Source organism: Vombatus ursinus, unplaced genomic scaffold (genome assembly GCF_900497805.2).
Source record: "Vombatus ursinus unplaced genomic scaffold, bare-nosed wombat genome assembly UNPS02014959.1, whole genome shotgun sequence".
NCBI lineage: Eukaryota > Metazoa > Chordata > Mammalia > Diprotodontia > Vombatidae > Vombatus > Vombatus ursinus.
Genome location: NW_020954737.1, coordinates 1,882,940 through 1,905,477, shown reverse-complemented (window position 1 = coordinate 1,905,477; position 22,538 = coordinate 1,882,940). Strand labels below are relative to the sequence as shown.

General features: G+C 39.5%; 1 protein-coding gene across 1 annotated transcript in view; it reads left to right on the top strand.

Moving 5' to 3' along the window:
• Nucleotides 1-22,538, top strand: part of FBXO40 (F-box protein 40) — a 47,154-nt gene that overhangs the window by 12,899 nt on the left and 11,717 nt on the right. The window contains exon 2 of the mRNA XM_027845145.1: nucleotides 19,155-19,187. Within this exon, the coding sequence (XP_027700946.1) occupies nucleotides 19,185-19,187 (3 nt within the window). The 5' untranslated portion in view covers nucleotides 19,155-19,184. The remainder of the gene's footprint in view (nucleotides 1-19,154; nucleotides 19,188-22,538) is intronic.

The window sequence follows — 22,538 nt, the reverse complement described above, 5'->3', positions numbered from 1 at the left end:
GAAAGAAAGAAAGAAAGAGAAGGAAAGAAGGAAAGAAAGAAAGAGAAAAGCCATGTTGCCCAACTGGCCAGTTCCAGTTTGGTCCCCAGAGGCAGTTCTTTTTCTACTCACAGATGTTGTTGTTTGTCCTTTGTTCTCAAAGAGGACCATGACATCAGGGAGGTGATGCCATGACAAGCAAATGAATTGGATTTAAGTGAGAGAGGGATGTGCAAAGTCACCAGCCTCACTTTCTCCTCTGAGCCATCTGGGTCCAGTGGACAGACATAGATTGGGACAACTGGAGATGGTCCATTCAGTGATTAAGGCTTAATAAAAATTGAGACAGGGGCTGAGATAAAATGATCATGGCATAAGGTACTTATCTTGTGACTCACCGATCAAAAAAGGGGTTGATGCTGCCTGAAAAGGATGCTGATAAGGAGATGGAATTCAGAGAGCTCATGGGAAAGCTGGGAGTGAAGTTAACCTGGTGATCATGAAATGGTAGACCATTCGTGGAACTTACCAATATGAAGAGAGGGCTGCATTACTACTAGGTAACATAGTTTGAGAATTGCAATTGCTTGACATTATTCACACTTTTTTCTTTATTTCTCTTTGGATTCTAAAGCTTTTGTGCCTCCAGATAAATTTTGTTATTTTTTTCTTGCTCTTTAAAGTAATCCTTTGATAGTTTGATAGATGGGGACTGAATAAGAATATTGATTTAGGTGATATTATCTTTTTTATTATATTGGTTCAGCCTAACCATGAACAAATGGCAGCTCCAATTATTCAGGTTTTTATTTTTATAGAGCGTTGTCTAGTTGCATTCTTACAGTTCCTTTGTGTCATCTTGATAGGGAGACTCCCAAATATGTTTTGTAATTTTGAATGAAAATTTTCTGTCTTGGGGCAGCTAGGTGGCGCAGTGGACAGAGCACTGGCCCTGAAGTCAGGAGGACCTGAGTTCAAATCCGATCTCAGACCAAATACCTGACACTTTCTAGCTGTGTGACCCTGGGAAAGTCACTTAACCCCAATTGCCTAAAAACAAAACAAAAAAAAAAAAAGAAAAAGAAAATTTTCTGTCTATCTCTTCCTGCTGGGTTTTGTTAATAATATACAGATAGTCTGAAGATTTATGTAAGTTTATTTTCTATCCTGAAGCTTTGGTGAGATTTTTTTTCAATTAATTTTTAGTTAATTCATTAAGTTTCTCTAAATAGGTGCAAAAAGTGATAGCTCTGTTTCCTTTTTGTCTATACTTATCCTCTCAATTTCTCATTTTTGTCATTGTTATTACTAGCATTTCTCCCACAACAGTAGCCGTGGTGGACATCCTTTACCACTGATCATTTTGGAAAATCCTTTAGCCTTTCTCCATTACATTTAATGCCGGCTGTTGGTTTCCTATAGACATTATTCACTATATTAAGGAAAGGTCCATTTATAAAGGAATCGGGGGCCTTTCTTGGGTAAAGACAAGAGTGAAGACCAGGAGAATAGTGATCATACCTTTCCCAGGATTATACCACCTAGGAAGCACCAAAAACTTCCAAATCCCCAGAACTAGTTGGCTTGAGAGCTCTAGCAAGTCCAGAGCCTTGAGAACTCTCTATGCTTTTCAGAATTAGAATGGAATTCTGTTTTTTTTAAAAACATCTATTGATATAATCATGCATATTTTTGTTTTCATTATTAATATACCCTTTTATGTTTATAGTTCTCCTTACATTGAACCAACCTTCATTCTTGATATAAATCCCGGAATTTTGGATTTATATGGATCATAGGAACAGAGGAGTATAGATCCATAGTTGAAAGAGATCTCAGAGGTCATCTAGTCCAACCCTTCATTTACAGATAAGGAAACTGAGCCACAGAGAGGTTAAGTGATTTACCCAAGGTTACATAGATAGTGTCAGGTATAGGTTTTGAACCCAGGTCTTCTGACTCCAGCCTGTGCAGTTTCTAGTTTTTATTTGGTAGTATGCTGGTCCGCTAAAATCCTACTCCAATGTCTTATCATGTTGTGAAGGTGACACTGTTTTGTTTTGTATTTTTTTTGAAAGCTAAATCAATGGAGAAAAAACTCTGGTACATAGAGCTATAACTAAGGATGTTTATACCAAGGACAAAACATAGGAAAAATACCCTAAGCTGAGTAGGTGGGAGATGGATACAGAGACCCTGAGATATAGGTTCAAGAGTAATGGGCAGAGACTCACTTCCGCAGATTATCTAATAGCTTCAAATACCATCCAAAACAATCCAATACACATGTATTAAGTGCCAACTAAGTGTAAGGCACTATTCTAGAGAATGGAGATAAAGAGACCAAAAAAAAGGGCCTTTTCCTCAGAGATCTTACATTCTTCTAAGGGATAAAGCATGGAAAAGGATAAATATTTACATGATTAGTTAAGGAGAAATATAGAGCATTAATAACCATGGGAATCAGGGAAGATCTTCTATAGGAAGTGCAACATGAACTGAGGCTTGGAAAGGATCTGGCTGCATTAGCACAACCCACCTACTGCTGTTGCCTCTGCCCCTGCCCCAGCCCTTCCATAGCCCTTCAATAGAGGAGTACCAGCAGCAGGCTCTGAACAGCAGTGCCACCAAGGTGGGTGAACCCAAGCCCCAGGTCCAACATAGTGCCCTCTGCAGGCCAAGAAGGAGGGGAGGGACCCCCCTCACTCCCCCTTATCTCTCACAGAACTAGCAAACAAAAAAATTATTAAAATCCTCCATCCCTAGCCCTTGTGAGCTAAATTTTTCATCTGCTACCCACTATTACCTCTGACTAAGCATTTCCTACCACCTGTCTCTTTCTATTCCTGTAATAATCAATCAACAGTCCCATAAGAGAAAACCATCCCCACCCCCACCTCTTCTTCCCTCATCCCTGTTCTCCTTGACCAAATCCCATCCATGGACCACTCTAACACCATTTGCCCCTTTCACTGTACCCTCTAGAATTCCTGTTCCATAATAAACAAATATCCCTTTGTTCTAGACCTTTTTCCTTCACACTCATTCCAGCTACTAGCCCTCACAGAGATCTGCTTCTCTACAACATATCCCTGGCGCCCTCCTCTCCAGGTCTGGCTGTACCATACCTTCAACCATACCTCATAATACACTGATCATCGAAGAGGAGTCTGGATCCTCTTCACTCTGCACTACCACTTCTTGGCTATCCCTTTGTCACAGTACTCATCAACTTTTCCTCCTTTGAAGTACACAGTCCTCTTAATCAAAATAACAGTGACAGATGTATGTTGGCTCCCAAATCATTCTACCTCCTTTCTCAAGGAGTTCACCTGACTCGTAGTCTTCATCTCCTCTCAAAGTCCTACTTTTATACTGGAGGATTTCAACATTCATGATGATGCTTCCTCAAATTCTCCACCCTCCTTAAGCTCCATGACCTACCCCTTCACTCCACCTTAGCCATGCACAGGGATCACACACTGGATATCACCATTACCCTGAAAGGTTCCATTAAGAATTTTTTTTTTTGGCTAGGCAATGGGGTCAAGTGATTTGCCCAAGGTCACACAGCCAGTAAATGTCAAATGTCTGAGGCTGTATTTGAACTCAGGTCCTCCTGATTCCAGGGCCAGTGCTCTATCTACTGTGCCACCTAGCTGCACCACCATTAAGAATTCTGACCTTCCTCTAACTGTAAACTCCTACCATTGCTTCTCTCCCTCTTCAACTCATTCTATATATTACTATAGCCATTCTATAGACTGCAAACCTCTAGTCTCCCCACTTTTCAGTGCTTTTCCAAGTACTAGTGTGATTTCACTCCCTCCACTCTAATCTTGACCTCATATTTAGCCAATTCAGCTCTTTTCTGCCTTCTGCTCTCCAATCCCTTACCCCTTTGTCCTAGTGACATTTATCCTCTGCAAAACCTCAGCCTTGTATTAATCCCACTGTCTGACTCCTCAGCTTCTGCTTACATGCTGATGACTGAAGCTGGAAGGAGTCATACAGCCATACTCTCCAATGAGGTATATTATAGATTTGTATGATACAACTTCAACTGGGTCCTCACTATAGCAAGGCAATCTTATTCTTCCCTAATTAATTCCCTATCTCATGCCCCATGAAATTTTTTTCCAAACTTCTTTTCTGCTCAAACCTTTCCTACTTCTCCCTCCCCACCCCATAGTTGAATACTTTGCCTCCACTTTATTGAGAAAATTTGGGTCATTTGATGTGAAATTCTTTTCCCCTTGCTTCATCTCCCCTTGACACCATTCCCTACTCCTTCCTTGTTTCCCCTGTCTCTGACAATCACCAACATGGGCCCTTGATACCATTCCCTCTTCTTTTCTCCAGCAGATTATAACTTCAGTCATTCCCCACCCCTACCCCAATCTTCAATTTCTCCTTATCTACTGGTTCCTTACTAATAGCCTTCAAAAATGTCCAAGCTCTAAAATAAGCTTCTACTAGACCCTACCATCCCCTCAAACAATTATCCCATATGTTTTTTTTTCCTTTCTGACCCAAAATCCTACAAAAAAATGTTCACTGCCTCTTTTCCTTTCATCTCTCTTCTCAACCCATTGCATTCTGGCTTCTGACTTCATCATTTGACTGACAATGATCTCTTCAAAGTTATTAGTGATCTCTTTATTGGCAAATCTCATGGTATTTTTTTCATCCCTCATCCTTCTTGACCTATTTTGCTTCATTTTACACTGTTGAGCACTATCTCTTCTCAGATGCTCTTTCCCCAAAGCTTTTGTGTCACTACTCTCTGCTGATTCTTTTACATAATTGCTCCTTTTCAATACCCTTTGCTGGTTCATGATTCAAATTAGGAGCCCTTACTGTGGGTGGTCCCCCTATGTTCTAACCTAGAACCTTTCTCTCCTCTCTCTACTCTCACTCTGTAACCTCATCAGCTTCTCTGGGTTTAACTATCATCTCTATGCCAATGACTCATAGATCTATATATCCAGCCCCAATCTCTCCCCTGAGCTTTAATCTCCCATAATCAATTGCCTATTGGACATTTCAAACTGGATGTCTTGGAGACATCTCAAATTCAACATATCTATTAATGTTGCAAGATTACAAAGAATAAGTTTGGCTCCAAAGAAGAGATATGAGAAGACACATACTATCACTCCCTTACAAAACTGGAGGATTCCTGGGTATGGTACGTTACATGTATTATCAGACTTTTTCAATGCACTGATAAGCTTTGCTGATTTTTTTTTCCCCAATAAACTCCAATAGCTTTCTATTGTCTCTAAAAACAAAGATAAACTCTTCTGTTTAGCTTTTAAAGTCCTTCACAACCTTGCCCCAACCTACTTTTCCAATCTCATTGTACATGATCCCCCCCCCCCCCCCCCCCGCCAAACTCTGTGATCTAGTTAAAATGGCCTTCTCTCTGTTCCTCACACACACCACCTCCCATCTCTATCCCTTTGTATTAACCATCCCCCATGTCTGAACTGCATTCTCTCCTAACCTCTACTTCATAGGATTACCTTCGTACTTTAAGATATAGAACAAGTGAAGATGGCAGAGTAAAGGAAGCATTCAGCCAATTTCTCCCAATATTCCCCCCACCCCAACAACTTTAAAAATAATACCTCAAGTCGAATTCTGGAATGGCAGAGCCAACAAAAGGTCAGAGTGAGATATTCTTCCAGGCCAAGACAACTTAGAAGGTCAGAAGGAGATGTCTATAGCAGGAGGTAGAATCTGGCCCAGAGCCCACATGGACGCAACACTAGTGGTGGGACTTGATGGTGGCAACAGAAGCCCAAGATGCTTTAAGAGATCTCAAGCCAGAGATGGTAAAGGGATCTGGTCAGAAAGAGAGAACCCCCATGCTAGCACTGGATGCAGGACTGGATGTTGTTTGGTAACTCCACTGCTTAAACTTACTTTTGAGTCATGGTTCAAAGGCAGAGAAGAGCATTTTCGGTCTTGAGGGAGCTGGGGCCCTAAGCAATAGTATCAATTGCAATTCCCAAGGCATCAGGGGCCCTTCCTGGGTAAAGACTAAAGCACAGACCAGGAGAGCAGTGACCACACCTCTCCCTGGATCACACCACCTTGGAAGCACCAAAAACTTCCAAATTCCCAGAACTAGTTCTGAAAACAGCAGTCCAAAAAAGCCTGAAAAAAGTCATGTCAGGGACAGAGTGCAACTTTAACATAAAGTTCAAAGTCAAGAAATAGGCTGGAAAAATAAGCCAACAGAAAAAAATAAAAGAACTTGAATATAAAAAGATACTATGGTGACAGGGAAGATCAAGACACAAAGTCAAAACAGTTAGAAGCAAAGCAAAGAACAATGTGAATTGGACAGAAGCCCAACAAGAATTCCTGGAAGAGCTAAAAATAATTTTCAAAATCAAATAAAAGTGGTGGAGGAAAGATTAAGTAAAGAAAAGAGAACAAGAGAAGAAAATTATGAAAAGACAATGAACAGCTTAGTAAAAGTGGCACAAAAAATACTGAAGAAAATAACACCTTAAAAAAAAAGAATTGGCCAAAAAGTAAAGTAGGTACAAACTTATTTTCACTGATGCAAATAGCTCCTTAAAAAGCATATTTAGTCAAATGGAAAAAGAGGTACAAAAGCTCACTGAAGAAAACAACTCCTTAAAAATTAAAACTGGGCAAGTGGAAACTAATTACTCCATAAGACATCAAGAAACAATCAAACAAAGTCAAAATAATGAAAAAAATAGAACACAATGTGAAGCATTTCATTAAAAAAACAACTGACCTGGAAAATAGATTGAGGAGAGTTAATTTAAGAATTATTGAACTACCTGAAAACCATGATCAAAGAAAGAACTTAGATGAAAATCATAAAGGAAAACTGTCCTGACATCCTAGAACATCCTAGGCAGAAGATAGAATATTAAGTTTGGGGAATAGCAAGCAGACCAATCTGGCCCGATTACAAGGGGAAATAATGTGGAATATGCCTGGATCGGTAGGTTGGAGCCAGATTGTAAAGGACTTTAAAAGCCAAACCAGGGAATTTTTATTCTATCCTACAGATAATAAGGAGCCAGAAGAGTTTCTTGAGCAGTGGAAGAGACATACTTATTACCAGGACCTGGCTGTAGTAAGAAGTGTTTTAGGAGGATTATTCTGGCAGATCTATGGAGGTGTTACAAAAAAAGAGAGGAACCTGGGAGTCCAGGTAGGAAACTACAGAAATAATCTAGGCAAGAGGTAATGAGGGCCTGAATATCACTGGTGGCCATATGAATTGTGAGAAAGAGGTATATTAAAAAGTTGTTGGGGGCAGCTAGGTGGCTAGCAATGAATAGAACTCTGGTCTTGGAGTCAGGAGGACCTGAGTTCAAATCAAGTCTCAGACACCTAACACTTACTAGCTGTGTGACCCTGAGCAAGTCACTTAATCCCGATCGCCTCACCCAAAAAAAAAAAAAAGTTGTTGGAGAGGTATAATTAACAAGACTTGGTGACCATTAGGACATTAGAGAGGAGGAGGCATGAGTGACAGAAAGGATCATGGTACTCTATCTAGAAGTTTGGAGGAGGGAGAGTTTTAGGATTTCTGTTTTGGAGATATTTAGTTTGAAATGTCTATGAGACATTCACATGGAGATGTCCAACAGGCAGTTTTTGATCTGGGATAGGATATCAGGAAAGAGATTAAGGTTATATCTAGGGATCTAGGAGTCAACCACAAAAAGATGAGGACTAATAGTCCTCAGAGTATAATGAGGGCTGTCCCTCCTCATGTAGCATGGAGATGTCCTGTGTGCCTCAAAGGGAGGCTGAATAGTCATCTCTAGCCTCTTTCCCACCTTCCATTCTCCAAGGAAGACTTCCATTCCTGTCAGGAGGGGATACAGGAAGTTGGGACCAGACTCTGCTCTCCTTAGAGAGGGGGAACACTGGGCTAGAGTTGTATTTATATACACCCTTAAATATTATTAGCCTGGGGAATATGAATTTCGGATTCAAGCTAAACTTCTGATTACTGTTCGTTATTGGGGGAAGCAGGACCCCAAGCTTTATATCCAAGGCTTGATTCCTTTCCCACCAAATATCAATTTCCCAATAAATACATATAGTAAGTAACAAAGCCCATTGATCCAAGTTGATAGCAAAAAAGAAATCAGAGAAAATATACAGAAGAGAATGTATACCAGACAATACAGAGTGAAGATGCTCTCTCACTGGGAGTGAAATAACTCAGCTCCACTAAGAGAGAGAGTCCTAGATCTCATCCAAGGGGAAGTCTCCTGAAGTCTCTAATATGGCAAGTTAAAGACAGGGACATGATGGAGACTGCCAGCTCCCCTCATGTTGGCTTCTTCCCGTAGTCTTTTCCTTCAGCAACCTGAAGTGGGATTGGCATAATCCATCTCTCTCAAAGCTGGAAGCCAAAAGCACCCCAAAACTTGAAGAGATTCAAACAGGCATGTGTGACTGAAGAGTTTTGAAGAGAGTCTAAAGAGACTCATTGACTCAAAAAAAAAAAACCAAAAACCTAAAGATCATGTGAGTTCAGGCATTGATCTCCGCCAGTGAGGAAAGAGTCCCATGTCAATGGGCTTTGGGACTCAGGTTACATGGGCATAGAAAGAGAAAAGTGTGGGGCAGCTAGGTGACTCAGTGGAGAAAGCACTGGCCATGGAGTCAGGAGGACCTGAATTCAAATGCGGCCTCAGAAACAAAACACTCACTAGCTGTGTGACCCTGGGCAAGTCACTTAACCCCATTGCTTAGCAAAAAAAACAAAAAACAAAAATAAGACAAAAGAGAAGTGCCTAGACAGAGCCATTGAGATTACCTAAGTTTGGCATAGGAAGAAGGAATGGCCTTGGATGGTATACAGCAAAGGACATTGAGAACATGAGATTGTATGGGTAGGAGGAGAATTAGGTTAGAGAATTGCCATGAAAGCTGAGGAACCATCCTGAGATCATCAATGCAGAGCTGGATGTAGGCCATCTAGTTCAATCTCTTCATTTTACAGATGAGAAAATGAAGGCCCAGGGAAGTTAAATGACTTGCCCAAGGAGGTAAGCATCAGAAGAGGAATTTGAACCTAGGTCCTCTGCCTCCAGCTCTGACACTTATTATCTATGTGTGACCTTGGGAAAATCATTTATACCTCACTGGGCCTTGGTTTCCTCACATGTAAAATGAGGGAGCTGGATTAGATGACCTTTGAGATCCCATAAAACTCTAGGTTCCTGATCTTATGATCCTAGGTTGAGAAATCAATGGGAAGAGAGACAGTAGAGCTAAGGTATATGGACAACTTTTGGGGGGAGTTTGGTTATGAAAATCAAGAAAGATTCAGGAGAAGACTCCATTCTTTAGTTAGTTATTCTTATTAACTAGGTATTAGTTAGGCCAAGTGTGAGAAAGAAGGAAGGAAACCCTTCCTTTTCACCTATTTGCTTCTCCCCTCCACCACTATAAATCTTGTCCACGTCTGAGCTCAGGAAGCCACCTCTCTCTCTTCTAGGGGATAGAGGATAAGGCCAAACTCCAGGCAAGACATTACAAAGGACCAGGCCCCTCCCTCAACCTAGGCTTTGAACACTAAGGTGGCCCATACCTGAGGCTCCATTCCAAAGGCTGGTGTTTATTGGGTATGCATTCCCAACCATACCTCATTCATTCTCCTTCTTGGAGGTAGCTTGGGTGAAAGGCCTCCAGTGATACCTGGCTCTTACTTAGTCCTTGGTAGGAGGAAGAAGAACGTAAAAAACTCACTCACTAGTGCCAGGATTGGGACTAAAACCCGGCTGTATTCATTCCCGGCCCAATGTTCTTTTCATTAGATTGTACTTTCTGGAAGAGACAGGATATTGATACAGTAGCCCCAGCAACACCCAAAAAAATGGCAGCAGTTTAACCACAGGCAAACTGTGGTTAAACTGACTTTTATCAAGGCAACTCCCTAAGAATGCTGCAGAGTATTTGCTGGCAATCATTGGTAGAGGGAACTCCCCACACCAATAAAAGCAAAAGGTCTGGACCAACTAACATTTCAACAAACAGCTTTGCATTGCTGCCATTCCATTGCTGACATCCAAGAGAATGGATTCAGGGGTGGAGAACCTGTGGCCTCAAGCCCACATGTGGCCTTTTAGGTGTTTGGGTGTGGACTTTTGACTGAGTCCAAGTTTTACAGAACAAATCCTTTTATTAAGGGCATTTGTTCTGTAAAGTTTGGATTCAGTCAAAGGGCCACGATTGATGACCTAAAGGGCCACATGTGGCCTCGAGGCTGCAGGTTCCCCACTCCTACGAGGCACTCAATAAAAACGGCTAACAATAGGCAATATGGCGGCTAAGAGTTGCAAAGCAATTCAAATGTATCATCTCATTGGATTTTTACAGCAACTCTGAGACGTAGGTACTATTATCATGCCTATTTTACTCAGTTAAGGAAACTGAGTCTGAGAGAGGTTAAGAAATTGTTGGATTGGAGCAGCTAGGTGACACGGTGAAGAGAGCACTGATCCTGGAGTCAGGAAGACCTGAGTTCAAATCCAGCCTCAGACACTTGACACTAGCTGTGTGACCCTAGCCAAGTCACTTAACCCCAATTGCCTCACAAACCCCCCCCCCAAAAAAAACAAGAAATTGTTGGATTTAGCTTAGAATGAGGCTGAAAATAGATAGATTTTCTCTCCAGAACCATGGGACCAAGACTTCAGTGTTTCTCTTTAATACCCCTCTGCAACAGTGTCTTAAAATCCACATGCATTCAGTCATCAAATCATAGTACAAAACAATTTCATTAATTATAATAATGATGATGATAATATGCTTACTAGCATTTATATAGCACCTACTACATCCCAGGTACTGTGCTTAGTGTTTTGCAAGTATTATCTTATCTAATCCTCATGATAACCTTGGGATGTAGGTGCTATTATGATTCCCCATTTTACAGATGAAAAACTGAGGCAAACAGGAGTTAAATTACTTGCCCAGGGTCATGGCTGCATTTGAACTCAGGTCTTCTTGACTCCAGGCCAGGCACTCTATCCACTGAATCACCTAGCTACCATTGCAACAATGTGGAGACCTTTGAGTAAAAAGTATGTAAGAATGATTTTCACATTTAATTGTGAAATCTTGTCTCTGAAATGGTTTAACCTTAGGCAGGTCACTAACTAAACCTTCCTGGGTTTCCTCAATTGTAAGATCAGGGGATTTGATTACCTGGGCTCTGCTATCCCTTCTAGCTTTAAATCTATAAACTGTGAAAATTAAAGTTACACATATGGGCTTTTCACTGTCCATATCCCTAGTATGATACATTCAATTCATCTTAATTCAGTACAAATATTTACATTATGATAATTACTGTCATATTTAGATAGGAGTACTCTCAGATACCTAAGGGCTTTAGGGATCCACATAACAGGCATGTGCTAGAGCCAGCTTTTACCAGTTCCTGAGAGTTGATTGTTAAATTTTCAGTGTGAACATTTATGTGTCATAAATTAGAAAACAATGCAAATCAAGGCTTGAATTATTATCTTGATGATTCTCTAGACTTGAGAAAGCAATGATGAAAATGTTAATAATGTAGATTAAATTTAAAAAATATGTTGTGTATACATTTGGTGGTAGTGGGGGAAGCTGGTTGTTAAACATCTACCTGCACACCCCTGCTCATCACAAGTACGAAGTTTAGGCTCATTTCCTGAGTTGTGAAAGAGGTTTCCTAGGCCAGAGAGGAAGGTTAAAAAGAAGAATATGGACTTGGACAAAAGAATAAAGAAGTAGGTCTATTTGACACAAAAGGACAATTCAAATAATGCCTAGGTCAGAAAGTGGACTCACTGTTAACTTGTAGGTATGTTTGTTTCTAATGATTTCAACTTGTAGGCTAAGTGTTCTGCTTCTTCAATTAATTTGGAAAACTAGTTATCACAGTTGATGATACTGAAATGTCAATTTCTAAAGGATATCCTGAGATATTTTGAGACCTAGGGTTTTACATTTGTCCCTTGATAAATGTAAGGATTATTATCACTCAACCTTAAAGAAGCAACATGATGAAGGGGAAATATGAGTAGCTCAGTAGGAGTCAACAAACTCCATATGAGCCGTTAGTGTGCTATAGCAGCCCCCAAAAGCTAATACAATCTTAGGTTACATTGAGAAGCATAGACGAACACAGAGTTGTTCCCCAGAGGATATACAGTCAAAGATATAGACAAGCAGTTCTCAAGAGAAGAAATGCAAATTATCAACAACCATTTTTAAAAAAATGCTTCCATTAGCTAATTAGAAAATGCAAATTAAGCTACTCTGAGGTTGCACCTCAAAACCATCAGTGTCAAAGACGGCAAAGAAGGAGAGTGACAATTAACAGAGGGGATAATTGAAGGACAGGAACTCTATGAAATAGTCCAACAATTCTGGAAAGCCATTTGAAAGTAGAACCAAAAAGCCACTGAACTATTACCTTTTCCCCAACAATACCTACTGGGTATATACCCCAAAGATACCAAAGAAAGAGGGAAAGGACCTACATGTATAAAAATATTCATAACAACACTCTTTGTTTTAGGAAATGACTAGAAACAAAGTGGATGTATATAAATTGGGCAATAGCTGAACAAATTGTTATATGAATGTAATTCAACATTATTACACTATAAGAAATGACAAAAGGGATAGATGCTGAGAAAAATGAAAAGACTTTTAGGGACAGATGCAGAGGAAAGTGAGCAGAACCTTGAGAACAATCTACAGTAACCACATTATAAAGATAAATAACTATGAAAGACTTGAGAGCTATGATCATTGTAATGACCATCATGACTCCAGAATGCTGATGATGTATCATGCTTCCAGCCTTTTAGAGAGAAGATAGACTAATGCTGCAGAATTAAACACATTTTTAGGCACTACTAATAAATACATTTGTTTTTCATGACTAAACACATATGGTACAAGGAAGTACTTTTATTCTGGTGGCAGGAGAGAATGGCAGGATTATTCAGGAAAAGAGGTAGTCATAATAGCAAAACCAAAAAGAAAGAAAAGGACTATCAAATACATAAAAATACACAGAGGAGAAGCAGAAGATGTTCAGGAGGGGACATAGAGGGCAGTGTTGTTACTACTACTACTACTACTACTACTACTACTACTACTACTACTCCTACTACTGTTACTACTACTGTACTAAATGTAATACTTCAAAAATGAGGGGTAAATAATAGAGATTCATGGATTCATACACAGTTCTCTTTCCATGTTCTTTGAATAAAAAATTAAATTAAGATATATTTATTTTTTTTAAGTTTAAAATCTAAAGAAGAAAAAACTTGTTGAGAGGCAAAGCATCTAAAAATGAAAGACAGTATGTCCTCTGTACTCCGTTCAAGTCATACCATATCTAGAATTTTGTGTTCAGGTCTGGGCCCCACTATTTACAGAAATGACATCGAAAACCTGAAGAGTAACCAGATTAGAAGCAATTTTTGTATCTAGTCAAATTAGAGGGAACCTGGAAACATTACTCTCCTTATCCAAATATGCATCACAGAAGACATATTTTTGCTATCATTTGGGTAGTTTCTATGTCTCTTACTGACATTGGTTCCAGTTTCACAAAGCATCTAGAGGAGTTTTCCTTTGTTCGGATAGTATGTGGAATAATACAGAATCATCTCAAAGGGCTGGTGGAGAGTCCTGGGTTCAAGAGCTATAAGAACCAGTCAAGGATAAGGAGCCTGTTCAGCCTGAAGAAGAAAAGGCTGAGGTAGGGGGAAGAGACGGCACGTGATAGCTACTTAAGGTGTCGGAAGGGGCATGATACTTTTCCTATTTGACTTCAGAGGAGAGATCTATGGACATTGTAGGGTGGTAGAGGCAAATTCAGCTTCACGTAAGGAGAAAATGCCAACTAGTTGCTAGGAAATTCTCTAAAAAAATTCTCTGCCTCCAGAGACACTGGGTTCCCCTTCATTGGAAGGGTTTAAGCCACGCCTGGGTCATGACGAGTCAGGTATGAAATAGTGGGCATTCCTACCTGAAAAATCAGGTAGGAAAAAAGATATTGGGTTTTTAAGGTCTCTTCCGGCTTAGAAATGTGTAATTCTATGATGTAGTGCCAGAGGACCTTGGTTTAAATTCAAGCTCTGCTGACCTTAGGCAAATCACTTAACGTTTCAGGGGCCTACTTTTCCTCATCTATAAAGTCAGGGGGTTGGTCAAGATGATCTCTGAAGTCCCTTTGAGCTCTCAACGTATCTGTGATTCTATGATCCTAATGATGTTTCCATAAGTGGAATATTATGTCACATGTTTATTATATTAATAGCTGACAATAACAACAGCTAGCATTTAAATAGCACTCTAAGGTTTATAAGGTGCTTTACAAATGTTATCTCATTTTACCCTCAGAACAACCCTGGGAGTAGGTGCTATTTATTATCCCCATTTTACAGATGGGGAAAGTGAGGCGGAAAGAAGTGAAGTGACTTGCCCAGGGATCACAGAGCTAATAAGTGTCTAAGGCTCAGGTCTTCCTGACTTCAGGCCAATCACTCTTCATTGCATCACCTAACTAAGCAGGGATTGTTTCATTTTTACATGTTGTGTTTTCAGTTACCAGCATGGTGCCTGGCCCAGTTTAGGAGATAATTTGTTTGGTAGGTTGATTGATCCTTGTAGAGAGATGCTTCACTATTAGAATAAAATAATGAATTTTCTCCATCCTGTGTAAATCCATAGAAGTTCATAGCAGGTAAAGAATTGGGCAAGAGTCACATGAGTAGAACCTTCAACTAGAAATTAAAATACAGGTGCAGCTGGGTGTCTGCACCTATAGTGGACAGAGCTCATTAGATGACCTTTCCACTAAGATATGGGACAACTTACAATTCCTAACAACATAACTGGGAGACTACAGCCAACTGGCCATGCCTTCAGCACGGTCAAGTGAACTAGCACCTATGATTATCCCATGACATAATAAGCCTAGTTCTCCTTGTATATTATGGAATGTTCTTTCCCCACATACAAAGAGTGTCCTTGCAAGAGATTTTCAGCAGGCACAGCTATGACCTCTACTCAGTCCTGATTGCTGTACCTAGATCTACAAAGACCCCAAGGGCAATGGGCATTGTAAGATTTTATGTGGAAACAAGAAAACAGGATTAAAAGGGGAGGGGAAAATCCAGAAAAATTAAGGTTGTACAGTTGCGGAGGGGGAGATTCCAGAGATGTATAATCTCAAGTCATGTAGCCCCTGTATGGACAGCTGACAGCTGTGCCAAACCCTGGGCTGATGTGACATCCAACATTTGAGGATAAAAGCAATTGTAAGGGGAGGCAGGGATTGCTCTTCTGATCCGTGAGATTCTCATAACCTGCATAGGCTGCTGCTATCATAACTCAAGACGAGCCTCTAAGGGAGACTGAGAGAGACAAGAGGAGCTGATCCACTGGCAGTGATTTTTCACCACTCCTTAATTGATAATGTCCCTGTATGCACTGATGACCTTAGTAAAGGTATAATTAGCATCATTGTAGTTAGAGAGTTTTCTTTCTTTGTTGGATTCCAAAACCTGAGGCCCCCAGGGTTAATTCAGTCCTCTCTAGTTCCCTTCTGAGAATCTTTTCAGGATCTAAATGAGTTTATAATCAACCCTAGAGTAATTTTCCTAGGAGATGTGGTCTATATATGCTGCTGACTGTGGCCTTTCCCTGTGTTTTTCTAAGAGACCTACAGAGAGATCTCGGAACAGAATGTTTAGCCCTATCACCTGACCTCCAGAAGGTCCCTGCTAACAACCTACAGTTTGTAAGGATGGAATGTGTGATAGAATGTGAAGTCCTTGAGGGAAGGGAGGGAGGGAACAGACATTTATTAAGTGCCTACTATGTGCCAGACTCAGTGCTAAACAGTTTATAAATATTATCTCATTTAATCCTCACAACAACCCTGGGAAGTAGGTGCCATTATTATCCCTATTTTACAATTGAGGAAACTAAGGCTGAGAGAGGTTTAGTGTCTTGCCCAGCCAGTAAGTGTCTGAAGAAGGATATGTACTCAAGTTTTCCTGACTCCAGGTCTAGTGTTTTATCCACTAGCCCCACAAAGCTGTACACCAACCCCTTTCCAAAACAAACAAAGAGCTTGCCAAATATCCTGGATATTGCATAGTGCCTGTTAGGTCATGTTATCAACCCACAAGATCTTCCCAAAAGCATCTTACTGGATAAGGAATCCCTGAGTCATAAAGAGGTACACTAGACTTCCCTGCTGTCACTGGCTGCTTTTGCCCAAAGTAACTCCTAATCTGTCTCTTTCCCACACATTAAATATTCAAAGTAAACAGTTGGTACATGGTTCAACTGGGGTGGGGGTGGAGGGGAGAATGACCGTTAAAGGGTAATTGTGAACTTGTAGACAATATAACAGATACTGATGAAGTCAAAGGTGACGTCATCTAATTTGTGGGTAGACTATAGAATTGAATTTGACTTCAGAGTAGGAACTTAATAAATTGGTCAAATTGAGAAGAATGAAGCTAGATACATGACAGAATAATTAGGAAAGGAAAAGAGACTGCACACATACAAAATAGGAAATGAATGAATGGGGAAAAAAGTATTTAGCAAGCAATTACTATGTGCTAAGTGCTAGGGGTACAATTACAAAAGCAAAGACTGCCCCTGCCCTCGATGAGCTTATATTATAATTGGGAGAGACCACAGATACAGTGGAATAGTGACTAGGGATGGTGACTAGAGCTACAGGAAAGTGGATTGGCCCTCCCAGGATTGGAAGGGGTAGTAAGGAGAGATGCCATGCAGCTACAAGTCAGCTGGTGAGAATATGACCAGGGAGTAATGAGAGAAGTAAAAAAAGGCTTCACTTTCACTGCCTGAAATAGTGGGCCAGGTGAGACAGTCACCCATCCAAACGGCAGGATTCCATGTTGGAAGCAATGGAGCTGAAAGGAAGTTGGTAGAGTATTGATCATGCATAAAAATACAAATAGGAAATGGGTAAGCACACATACTAAGGGAATGGTGAATCTTCCCATGAATTTGGTAGTGGACCAGCAGGGATGAAACATTACTGTGTAGATAATTGTCAAGGTTTGACCAACTGGAGTGGGAGAATCAAAGGGCATTGCAATTCCTGAGATACAAAGTAGGGCAATCCCATTGTAATTCAAAAGAACTTCCATCTGGGAATCAGGAAGAAGAGGATATATTCATTAATCACCCATTCACTCAACAAATGCTTGTTTAGAGTATACAACGTGCCCAGCCACTGTGGAGGCTATAAAGAAAAATTAGACCTAAATTCCTGTCCGCAAGGAACTTGTGATCTAGTGGGAGAGATAAGACCATACACAAACTGCTACAATGAAAAATACTTTGAAGAGAGATTGTTGTTGTTATTGTTTGTCTTTTTTTTTCAAGAGGACCATGACATCAGGAAGGTGATGCTATGACTTGCAAATTAATTGAATTCAAGTGGGGGAGGTCTGTGCAAAGTTACTAGCCTCACTTTCTCTTCCAGAGCCATCTGGGTCCAGTGGCCAGATATAGATCCGGACGACTAGAGATGGCGCAGGATGCAGTAGAAGAGAGATGTAAATGCATTACAGACACTCCCCTCAGAGGAGGGGAGATAAAACCATATGCAAATAGTTACCATTAAAAACATTTTGAAGAGTGAATTACAGACCCTAGGACTTTTAGGAATTCAGAGGAGGAAGAGAGGACTTCTGGCTGGGGTGATCACCAAAGGCTATATTTGAGGTGGGCCTTGAAGGACACAATAGGATTTCAACAGGTAGGGCTAGAAAAAAACTTTCTGAGGAATGACCCTGGCAAAAGCTTGTGGTTATTTAGCCATTTCAGTCATATATGATTCTTCCTGACCCCACTTAAGATTTTCTTGGCAAAGATACTAGAGTGGTTTGCCATCTCCTTAGAAGCCAGGGAGCCCAGCCCCTTTATTTTATAGATGTGGAAGCTGAGGTTCAGAGTTCTGTTTAAAAATACATGTCATACAGAAAAGGAAAATGATAGACATTGTAGGGAATGTGGAAAAACTGGGACACTAATTTACTGTTGGTGGAGTTATGAACTGATCTAGCAATTCTGGAAAGCAATTTGGAACTATGCCTAAAGGGCTATAAAATTGTGTGTACCCTTTGACCTAGTGATACCACTACTAGGTCTGTATCTCAAAGAGATCAAAGAAAAAGGAAAAGGACCTATACATACAAAAATATTGATGGTAGCACTTTTTGTGGTGGTCAAGAATTGGAAATTGAGGGGATGCCCATCAACTGGTGAATGGCTTAACAAGTTGTAGCATATGATTGTGATGGAGAACTGTTGTTCTATAATAAAGGATGAGCAGGATGCTCTCAGAAAAACCAGGAAAGACTTACATGAACTGATGCAAAGTAAAAGGAGAAGAACCAGAAGAACATTGTACACAGTCACAGCAATACCGTAAGACGATCAACTGTGAAGGACTTAGCTATTATTAGCAATACAATGATCGAAGACAGTTCTGAAGGATTTATGATGAAAAATTCTGTCCACTTTCAGAGAAAGAACTGATGGTGTATGATGGAGTATGAATGCAAATCAATGCATACTTTTTTTTAACTTTATTTTTCTTGTTCATTTTTTGGTCTGTGGTTTTTTTTCACAACATGGCTAATATAGAAATATGTTTTTCCTAACTGATATGTATTATCTACATCAAACTGCTTTCTCAAGAAGGGGAAGGAGAGAAAAGGAGGGAGAGAATTTGGAACTCAAAATTTTTAAAAAGGAATGTTTAAAAATTGTTTTTACACAAAACTGGAAAGAATGAAATATAAAAATTTTCACTTGAGAAAAATACATGTCATAAATAAACAGAAGAGAATGAAAAAAGGGTGCAGAATCATGGACAAGCATGATAGTTTTGAAGGATGCTAAATTTATCACATACTTAAAAAGAAAAGCAAATTTTACGTAGTAGTACAGCCCTTTCAGTTCTGCTATATGTAAGAATGTACTCATTTTAGTGGAAGTTTATTAAATTCAGAATTTTAAAAAGAAAAAAAAAACAACAAATAGGTGTCTTACTTCTGTTGCTAATTATTTCCATTTTCCTTTAGAGCTAAGAAGCAAGAAGACGTGTCAGCACTATGGTAAGTCCTGGGTTTTCATGGGCTCCACTTAGTCTTTGTTTCACCCATGCCTTCCGTTACGTAGAAAGTACTCACTTGGCAGACCTTCTTTCCTCTTCTGGAGATGTTTGCTCTTCTCTGACTGCCCCAGAGATCTTGGACCAGAGCCTAGCACAAAACATGACCTAGTTCTGGAGAAAATAGCTTTGGCACTTGGTATTTGCTCCTTTCTTGGGGCTCCTCTGTTTCACCATCATTAAAATGGGTTAAAAGTTTTCACCAAATACTCTTTGATCAGTGCTTTGATATGCTGAGATAGAAGGTGCTGCCTGAAAACAAAATGTGGCTGTCACTACTGTCTTACACTAAATACAAGGAATTTTAAGTTTTATTTATAAATGGAATGGATAATACCTTCCTTTCTGATGGTATATATGTAGCATATAGAGTATAGATACATAGTGTATATATACATATATACATATTTATACATACACACATATATGTGTATATATGTATCACACATACAGAGCTAGGGGGCACAGTGGATAGAATGCTAGGCTTGAAATCAGAAAGACTCATCTTTCTGAGTCCAAATCCAGCCTCAGACATTTACTAGCTGTGTGACCCTGAGCAAGTCACTTAACCATGCTTGCCTCAGTTTCCTCATCTATAAAACGAGCTGGAGAAGGAAATGGCAAACCACTATAATTTCGTGGTCAAGAAAACCCTCTTGGTGTGCCAGAGTCCCCGGGGTCATGAAAAGTCAGACAAGATTGAACAACAACAATAAAGTACTGTATGACATAGAGCAAAGTTAGTAAGCAAAACAGATGCAAAATAATGAGATTGATTTTTTTGGAGGGAAGAAGCCATGTGGAGAGATGCCATGGTCCTGGTACTTGCTCTGTTAAGAAAAATAAGGCCAATTTATTGGTCCCAGTATATGCTGTACCTCTAAAACAAGATCACTTTGAAAGAAAAACAAATAGAATTGTAAGATATGGAGCTGGATGGAATCTTAGTATTCATCTAGTCTGACCCTCTCATTACAGAAATCGTTGGAAGGGACCTCTTGTAGTCTAAACCCTTAATTTTGTAGAAAAATAAACTATGGCCCCAGGAGGCTGTAACTTGTCTGAGGTCACACAAATAGTCAACATCAGGCAATGAATTTATACCCTGGTCTCCTGGTTTCTTTCACTGTACCACTCCCATCTAAAGAAAGTGAGGCTCAGGGAGGTTAAGACCACTGTCTCAATTTCCAGTTCCCTCTCCACTATATCATTCTACCTGCTTGAAAAATGATGACACTAAATTTTGTTGTGGTTGTTCAGTCACTGCAGCTGTGTCCAGCTCATTGTTGACCCCATTTGAGATTTTCTTGGCAAAGACACTAGAGTGGTTTGACATTTCCTCATTTTATAGATGAGGAATTGAAACAAACAGGGTTAAGTGACTTGGCCAGGGTCATATAACAAATAAAAGTCTGAGGCCAGATTTGAACTCAGGTCTTCCTGACTCCAGGCCTGACACCAAATTACCATATATAAAATAAATAGACCATTCAGGAATCCCAAGACCATAGTAGTAGAGATTATATTATTTATTGTATTTGCATCCATAGAGCCCAGCACATAGTAGGAGCTTAAGAGATGATTGTTGATTGATTGATGTAGCCTATGTTATCAACCAGATCAATTAGTGACACGTTTCAGTTGAGATAAATGTTATGTTCATTTTTATCACTCTTCTCATCTCTATCATTTTCATTATCATTCTCTTAACAATGAAACAAACATAGGAATCTGCTAGCTGCTGCCTTGTGAAGTGGTCATTTATGGGTATGTAGGCCAACTTCATAGGCTCTCTTCAGGCACACATAGTTAAGAAAGGCAGAAAGAACACAATATAGCAGATTATCATTTCTCTATAAAACTTTTTATTAAAAGTAGCATATATTATTCACTAATCATAGGATCTTGGCATCATAAATCTAGAACAGGAAGGAACCTTTAGAGGTCCATTCTCATTTTGCAGATGAGTAAACTGAGGCCTATGAAGCTACCAATAATATCAGGAGGGTGATGTCTTGAGTGCCTTGTCCAAGGTCATACAGGGAGTATTTTTAATGACTATTTTTGTTTTATAACCTAAGATAAAATGTAAAGCAATATGCAAAAAATTCCAATGTAAATGCACATATTTCTTTGTCTCCTATAATTTAGTTCTTATCAAATTTTAACTCTAGTTTTCCCACTTTTGCTTTCAGGAAGAGCTTAAATTTAAATTTAATCAGGAATTGCCCATTAAGAGCTACCTAGGGCCTCTCCTATCTGCTCCAGACCTACTCTAGACTCTTTAAGGGATTTTGGAGATTGGTCAGAAAGAACATTTTTGTTTATTTTCCCATTTACCTGCACAACCCCTCTCCACTAAAAAAAAAAAAAAATAGAGGCATCAAACTTCTTTTAATTACTTATTTTCTTGTTCCCTATCTACCTTCACAATACTTTCCCACCCCCATATTTCAGGCATCAAATTCCTTTTAATTACTTATTTATTTATTTACATGTTTCCCCAACTACCCTCACAACACCCTCTCCACCCACTCACCCCCAAAAATTCAGGCATCAAATTCCTTTTAACTACTTATTTACTTCAATTCTACCAACTCGGAATAAGGAAGCTGCAGAGTACAGTGGAAAAAGAGTCTTGAGTTTGGGCTCAGAAAGCCTGGCTTTGAGTTGCAGCTCCTCCACCATGTGGGCAAGCCACCTGACCTTTCTAAGCCTCAGATTCCTCCTTTGTTAAATGCAGATAATACTATTTGCACCATTTCAACTTTGAGCCTCACAAGCTTATTGACTGTGGCATTTAAATGTCAGCTAATATTACTAGGACTGTATTTAAACCTCCAGTCCTGATAATCTGTTCTTTCCCTCTGTTCAAAATAGGTTTGACAGTCCCAAGAATGAGTACATAGACACATTTATATAAAGCCGGCAAGCTTATCACTGGGCTTCAGGATGAAATTAAAGCTGTTTAGCAGCCTATACTTATAAGCTGCTAAATGTATATTTATGTAAATATTTAAATTTATAATATATTATATATTACTGTCACAGAATATAATATATAAATGAATTTATATAAATAAAAGCTATATTTATAAATATATCATTTATCTGGGTTGCCACCTGAATTAGCTAAAACAGGAGTAAATTGTTACTAAATTATTAAATTTAATTTAAGTGGCTTGTCAAGAGTACACAGGTAATATGTATCATTAACTTATTAACCAAATTAACTGAATTAACTAAAGCAGGGGGAAGGAGTAAGCTAACTCCCAGATATCAGAACCTAATCTAG